We start from the raw sequence: 8043 nt of genomic DNA on the forward strand, positions 1-8043 counted from the left end.
CTGAAGGCGTTACTGTGGAGAGGCAGATAGCCAAGGAGGAGAGAAGCCATGCTTGGGATGGGCCATGGAACCCACAGACGAAGTTTGGGGGAGGCTGCGACACAAGAACCCGCACCGGAAAGATTCACTGAACGTGAATTAGATGAAGCAGCTCCAGAGGCTGCTGCTTCAGCTGCTGCTTCAGAAGTAAGGGAGCTTGCCTCGAGGCTGCTGCTTCAGAAGAGATCGGCCTCTGCCAGGAAGCGTCTATAGAATTTGGGGTAACAAAGGGCTAGACAAGAACTTCGTCGGCAAAATGTACCGGATTTGGCTTCTGCGATCATTGCTGCAGAAAGAATGGTAGATTACATGGAAAAACCTACTCATTCGCACAAAGGGGAAACTTCTTCGAAGCAACAAAACGGTAAAGGTGGGGAGCAAAAGAAAGGGGAAGAACATGCTACCAAAGCAGGGAACAAGCCTGGTAAACCTAACAAGGGGAATTGGGGTTCTTTCATCTGTGGAGGACCTCACAGAGCCCGTGACTGCCCGAAGAAAGAAAAATGGAGTGCATTGATCGCAGATGACGGACAGGAGGGCGTTTAGGCTGCCCGTGTGAACTCGGTGCAAATGCTGAATGCCCGTCTACAAAAGGAGCAGGGTATTAGACGACATTCCCTGTTGTACGTTGATATGAAGATCAATGGGCATGCTGTGCGGGCTATGGTAGATACCGGAGCCATGCGCAGTATATTGGCTAGCGATGTTGCTAAACAACTTGGGTTGAAGCTAAAGACGAACCTAAGCCGTATCAAACCCGTGGACACTGAAGCGTCACCGGTTGACGGGATAGTTGAGGGGGTGTCGATACGCTTGGGTGAGTGGCAAGGAAAAGGCAATCTGCTCGTGATGCCGCGTCACACTTACCAACTCATCTTGGGGCAAGATCTGATGGTAGAGGCGAATGCTATGAGAGTACCTCACCTTCTTGGTATGTATGTTGGGAATTCGAATCCGCCTTGCTGAATCAAATTGATTGAAGGGGACTACCCGGAGGAACGCTCTTTCAAGAAGAACAACGATGAAGCTAAGGCCCGGCTTGGCACTGTGACAGTGGTTGAAGATGATGATGAAGCCGGTGTTGGTTCTGTCTCAGCAGAGTGCCAACGTGGATGGGACGCCGGGGACGGTGCCCCTTCCTCTTCTTGCCCGAAGTAGAGTGGTGAAGTCCAGTTGGGGCACCCGGGAACCCTATCACTGTTTGCTGCTTTCGAGCTGCCCCTTTCAAAGTCAGAATGCTGGGCGCGCTAGCGCACTCGGCAAGAAAACGCCTTACTTTATAGGGGCGCCGCGCCAGGCGCTCATGCGAAGAAAGCAAGCTGAAAAACGGATGCGCGCGCTAGCGCTCCAGGCTTTGAAGCTGACTGAAAAGCCGTTGCGCGCTTTAGTATATAGTAAGGTAAGGTTTTTTTTCCCCTACTAGTAAAGGGCTTTTCGAGCTGGGGCAGGGCATTCTTTGCTGCGGAGTTCGTTTTTGACAAAAACCAACAAAAGTTTAGTGCTACTCCTTTTGAGTAAAAAAGCTATCGCTTTCGGGCTTGGGTGCTTTGCTTAGAGAGGGCCATTAGGCCCGGTTTCCTGTAATATCCTTTCTTCTTTCGGTTAGTTGTTTCAAGTGATTGATTGACTTCCTTTCCGTGCTTTCCCTCGGATGGTTGATAACTACTATATGATTCCGGTACGCAGTCACAGGTCAGGTTCGTGAGGAAAGTGAAAGTGCAAGTGGTTGCCCTGGGGGGCAATCCTATTCCTTTCCGTAGCTTTACAACGATAGGGGGAGAAGGTTCAGAAGCCGAAAGTTCTTTCAAATAGAACAGTTCCAGTTCAAGCGCCCTATCAAGTAAAGGCAGAGAGAAAAGACAGGTTAGTTCAGTGAAAGTTTGCAAAGTCAATCTCTTTCCGGGTCGTCCGGGTATAGCAGGTCAGGGGAAGAGGCAAGTGGGAAAGCTTGTTGAGATAGGGGGGAAGTGATTGATTAGTTAATGCTCCAGTACAGGCGGAGTTAGCAAAGTAAGCAAGCTACCTTTGTCTTGCGGGAAGGTCAGCGTTGCCCCTTTACTGGATTGGTAGGTCGAAGAAAAAAATTGGCTTTCAGCTTTTAACGGAAAACCAGATCGCATATAGATATGGTCGGTAGTTGCCATGGGTTTTCCCATGGAATTTCTTCTTTTCTGATCTAGTCTTGCGAGAAAGCTTCTTTGAAGGGAAGCCTTACTTTATAGGGGCGCTCTACGATCAAACTGACGCGCTAGTGGCTTAGCTTAGATAAAACCTTCCTTTCCGTTTTTCTTCCGTTCCTTACCGTCAGCTAGTGGTTCAGAGAGAAAGACAGACCTATAACCTGTTTTCGGTACTCTCAAGTGGCTCGTATAAATCAAGCAGTTTTCGGGATGGCGGTAGGCCTTTGGTTAAAAACGGAAGGTCTCGTCTGGTAGGCGAGTCAAGTTACGGGCAAGCGGAAGCCCGTGTCGTAATTTGAAACTCAAATTTCTTCGAACCTCAAACACCTTTGGATGGACGGTCAATGGAAGAGTTTGAAGATACCTACTAGAGGTTTAAAGCTTGACTTGTTGAGATAGGGGAGGGGAAGGCTCACTTTTGACATGAAATCTTTTCATATGAAGGTAGTCAAGTCAAGCGAGGGAACGGGTAAGTTCGGTACTAGCGCTTGGAATAATCACTCAATTCCTTTGTTCCAAGGCAAGAAGGTTTACCTTCTTGTTCCAGCAGCTCAGCTCGTAGAAATAGTATCTCTCGTTCTGGTGACGGGCGAGCGGACTTTACTTAGATAGGGGAAACAAAACCGTTTCGTGGGTGCGGGGACTGACGGCAAAGGTGACTTTTCACAGAGTTTGTTTCCTTCCTTTCGTTTTGGTCGGGTAAGCGAGAGGTGGTCGTAGAGAAAAAGGAGGTCGTAGTCAAATCCATCTCTTGGGTTTGATGAGAGAGAGTTTCCTTTGTTGGTTCGTCAGGTAGCCTGTACTCTTTCTCGGGAAAGCTTTTTAGTCAAGCGGAACCTCTTGGGAAGGCGGAGGTACAGAGAGCAGATAGAGGATCAGACAGAGGACAGGCGGTATGGATAGGAAAGCACTAGTTCCGGGTAAGCGGCTTAGAAAGTCTGTCTTTCTTCTCTTGGACCTGGACCTTGGCAACTATCTTTGGCTTAGAAGGGCTTTACGAGCCCCCCCTATCCCTATAAAGCGAGTTTCACCAGCACTTGAGCTAGTAGCCGCAGCTTTACTTAGATAGGGCTTTCGGATAGGTCTTTCAGAGCCTTCTTTTCGGCTAGTCGTGTAAGCTTTGGAAGCAGTACTTTCCCTATTTTTAGATTGGGAAGGTCAGAGATTTTTGAGACAAGTATCGGTTTCAGTTCCAGTGGTAAACTAAACCTTCTCTCCGTTCTCTTGGTTTCGGGTAGTCGATCAACAGTTTCGGCTTTTGTTTGCGATCCGGCTCCGAGGGTCGTAGAAGAAACTGCTTCTTGCGATGCGTTCTGTAAGGGCTTTTCGTTATAGGCTTAGACATTCGATCTTTGTCTTGCGGGTTTGGACGGAAAAAAATCGCTTTTAACACCAATCGTTGTTCAGCCGGAAAGGCAAAGTCCACTCGCTTTTCCAGCTTGGGCAAGTCCGTCCACTCGTATAATCCTCGGGCTTTAAGGGCAGGAGGTCGTAGATCAAAGTCCTTCCCCTATTGACAGCGTCTATGGCTTTAGAGAAATTCCTACTGTTGTTGCGGTTAGTGGCTTAGCGATTCCAGCAGGAAAGTGACTTCTAGGCTCAGTTTACTTCGTCTTTCATGCTCTAGGGCTGCCCTTGTCTGTGGTGAGAACCGGAGTACATCGAACTAAGGGCAGGAGTCTTCTTCATCTGTGTCACAATGCGTTGGATCAATTTCTCTCTCGCCGATCATTGTTGCTGGAGATCCATTTGCTTTTGTTTAATAGCTGCTGCATAGGGACGTTGAGGAGCTTTTTGCCCTAAATTTCTTCAGGTTGTTCAGACAGATTAGGCAACTGCTGACTTTTCCTCGCCCCTATTCTCTAAAGCAGCAGCGACCTCAACCCGAGGGAGGTCAGCAGAGAATACTTTTTCGGAATTATTCGGCCCTCGAGGAGAATGTTGCCCAAATGTCAACTCTACATCATCAGAAGCATTTTGCTCTCCGGATTCAGATGGAGTAGCTTCGGTTGAGGAAGTAGGGGAATCATCAAATGATATCAATGGAGAAGGCTCAGATGCCCTATGTTGAGTAAGGGGGGTGGTAGAAACAACATTGACAGCTCTAACGAGCCTGAAGGTGCTGGAACCTCATGGTCTGGCAGGGGATGGGTAGCTATTTGGGGGAACAGTATTAGCACAGCACCTTCAACTGAATTGTACTTCAGCTCACCAGAAGTGAGACGGTCATGGATGATTCGTCACAATGTCTTACAAAAGCCAGTACCATGTCCCGGCCTCCGATGATAACGACAAAAGCGAGAACTGACTTCATCGCCAGGCTGCATCAACTAGTTGGATGAAGGCAGAACGAGTCTACCAAAAGCGAGCAATACATCGAACCATTTCTCTGTATCCTGAAGATCAACATTGTACTGAATAGGTTCGTCCCGAGCACGCCTGTTGTCAGAACCATAGGGCTTTTTGAGATCACTCCTCCCCCCAAGGTACTAAAGCAAGGACCTGGCTCAGAGGTTTCCACCGCATATAAATGAAATCAACAAGTGGGAACGAGAACGAGGCTTTCTGCTCTTTGATCACTTCCTCGAACGCAGTAGCACGTTCGATGAGTTTGGTGAAAGTAGTAATCCCGACCGGAACGAGGGCACATCTGAGATTCAAATGTCACCATGAAACTTGATAGCTCCTATTTTTCTTCAGAAGATGGCTTTTCCAGCTGTAAGGCCAGAGTACGGAACCGAGACAAATAGTCAGTCTTCCAATTTCTCACTCATTTTTGGTCTACATCTGCGGCCATGGTGACTTCTTTCTTTTTGGTATCAAACCTTTTTTTTGCAGAATACATCAGTCATTTGCTCCCAGGAAAAGATGGATACAGGTAGCTGGCTAGTGTACCACGTAAAAACAGTTTTTGTGAGGGAGGAAGGGCGGGCGAAGAGCTTCACTTTTTCTTTTCTCGGAGAGGGCTAGGTTGATCATCTCGGAAGGGAAGAAACATTTGATGATTCTAAGCAGAAAACAAACAATGGTATTACCGGATGCTTGAGGAGAGAAGGAATAAACATATCCAATACTTCTCGCTCCCAACCCGGGGCCATGCTTCAAAACGAGCTTCAAAGCAAAGAATCACCGTCTTGAGCGAGACGCGCGAAAGCCGTTGCTTGTTGCTTTTCGCCTTTGCTGGGGTTCTTTGGAACTATCCAATGTTTGCCCTTCTTCACTGCAAACATTTCTGTTTTGCCCTTTCTTTAGATTGAAGATCAAACTTCCAACCATCATCATATCTTATTCCCCAAAACCCCGGCTTAAGAGAGGATTCTGACTGCAGGAGCAGAACGGGAGTTTTTTGCCCTTTTTACTAAAAATACTAAAAGAGGCCTTTCGCTCTATGATCAAGCTGACGGGCCGGTTGAAAGCAAAGCGTCAAAACTCTTTATCTTCTTTTTGGGTTCATCAGTATCAGTCTCAGAGGTCTCAACGAGCCTACGTTCCGGGAAGAAATAGATAGACGAAAAGCCTGCCATTAGAGTATGGAATTTCTAGTGGACGTTCAACGCCAAGCCATTCATATATGGATTCGAGTGCTATCTTATCTCGCCTATCCTATAGTGACTAGTGAACGAGGAAGGGCTTTACAACTCTCTCTCAAGAGGGCTTCCCTTAAGCTTTTTCTTTGTTAAGTGCTTTGCTTGTCATGATGGGATTCTCGCTTAATAAGCTTCTTGTTGAGAAGGGCAAAAAGAATCTGGGATGGAACAGGTCGAGTAGTTCCTCAAAGCCATGGGTCATTGACGAAGGGGCCGCAGACTACATTAATTCAGCTAGGCTAAGAGACCAAAGACTCAACAGAAGTTTACAGGAAGAGAGAGTGTATCAGATTCCCTACGGTCGGTAAGCACGTACTTTTCAAGACCTTTTTATTGATTGAATGAAGCGTAGTGTTTATATATTTTTTTTTACTCCTCCGGTAGGCCAAAAAGAGTAAGGGAAACTGAGACCGTAAAAATAGTCTTGTATTCCCTTCTTTCCTTATTTTATGTATTTTCTATCTTCGGAAGATTGGGAAGTTCGCGTAGTCTAGCTGCTGGTCGTGCAAGCTACCTGAAATCTTGTTGCTAAGGTCGACAATCGGGATTGATGCCAGTTTTTTTTGCCTAAGCTAACTTATTCTTAGTCGGGAAATTCTACTAATACAGGATACAGGAGAGTTGGAGCGTAAGACCATTTGAATCTCTTTATCGAAGGCCTAGGGCTGGCCGCTCCCAAGAGGCGTAGAATCAGAAATTGGATGGAATAGTTAGTGGACGTAATAGCCATTCAAAACCTTAGGTTGAAAATACTATATGAAATACCAATTTTGTATGCTCCAGCTATGTTTGTTCCACAAGAGAAAGGAAAGGAAGGATATAAAAAAGAAATGCCAGCGAAGGCCAAAAAAACCTATTATTATTCTTCAAGGGCGAAGGCGCGGGGAAAGGCTTTTTATGAGTATAGGTGATGGGGGTTTCGGGATGAAGATGGCAATGATCTATCCCCCCCGGGAAGAGAGAGATTTTCCACCACTGCTAGCCACTACTAAAAGAGAGGGACCAACACTACTACTATAGAGAAAAGGAAGATCAAGACAATCCAGATAGATGGGAGATAGTCATAGTACCACCCGCTTCTTTGCCCACTAGGATCTCTACTTTGTTGATCATGAAGGAAAGAGAAATTTGGTGAACTGGATCGACAATCGAGGACTGCTGGATCGAGCTAATCAACAAAAGCATGGGTACCGTAAGCCGTGCCCGGATAGGTATCACAAGACAGAGGTATTCCACTGAATAGGTAGCAGGCGAAGGCAGCTAGAACAGGGAGCATCAAACAGTATTGGCGTTAGGGAGGAGTCTCAGTAGAGCCAAAGAAAGCTGATCGTAGACCACCCTGGGCTAGATAAGTTGATGATTTAACGAAGCCCCTTGGGCTGCAAGAGTGAAGGTAGGGAGGGTGACCATTGCTTTTTTTTTTGCTTCTGAACCATTGTCTGGGAGATCTCCTTCCCGGTCGGAGGCAGCTAGGCGCAACTATTCCGCTTGTCTTGTCTTGTCAGAAGGGATCACTGAATCTTCTTTTAGAGGTAGGCGCCCAAAAAACCTACTTTTAAAGAAAGGTACTCAATTTAAAGAAAGGCTGCTAAGCGGGATCGAAGGGCTTAGCTTCCACCAAGGCCAAATAGTGCCGGGAGTGGTAAGGAAGAAGTAGAGCGGTGGGATTCTGAAGAAAGAAAGACGTGAAAGGGGTTCCCGGGCTTTGCTTACTCTTTTGGATTTGATTGGCTGATTTGCGGATATCGAGGCGCTGTAAGCGATAGGACTTGTCATCAACACTCAATCTTAGAGTAGAGCGATGGAAGTAATTACCGTCTTTGGCTTTAGGAATAGTCTCTTTTGCTCTGGACCGGATATTGGATCTCTTTCTACCAAATCTGCTCCCCCCTTACTCCATAGGGCTGCTGCCTGTCCTTAACCTTAACTTACAGAGCTCAAGTCTTTTACTCGACAAGTTTATGCAAAGAAAGGGGCTTTTCACTCGCAATATGGATCGTGCTTATTCTGGTGCGCTAACGCGCTCTTCAAATTGACATCAATCCCTCACGGGTTAAAGCTCTATCTGGTCAACTAAAGCTACTGTACTGACTTGCTTTGAAATTCTTCCTCCATGATTCGTGGTTCTTAGGAAAGAAAAAGAGTATGGGTCCCCTAAAGAATCAAAATAGAATCAAATAGACGGCTTTTTTGAATGATTGAAAGTGGATTGACGATCGGAATCAATAATAATAATA

At 46.5% G+C, this 8043-nt stretch overlaps 1 protein-coding gene across 1 annotated transcript; it reads left to right on the top strand.

Moving 5' to 3' along the window:
• Window positions 1-609: 609 nt before the first annotated feature.
• LOC122091542 (DNA damage-inducible protein 1-like) lies at window positions 610-1197 on the top strand. The gene is made up of 2 exons (XM_042661557.1): window positions 610-970; window positions 1022-1197. The coding sequence occupies exons 1-2, from the start codon at window positions 610-612 to the stop codon at window positions 1195-1197; spliced, it is 537 nt and encodes a 178-aa protein (XP_042517491.1).
• Window positions 1198-8043: the final 6846 nt, after the last annotated feature.

The sequence above is a fragment of the Macadamia integrifolia genome, chromosome 10 (assembly GCF_013358625.1).
Source record: "Macadamia integrifolia cultivar HAES 741 chromosome 10, SCU_Mint_v3, whole genome shotgun sequence".
NCBI classification, from domain to species: domain Eukaryota; kingdom Viridiplantae; phylum Streptophyta; class Magnoliopsida; order Proteales; family Proteaceae; genus Macadamia; species Macadamia integrifolia.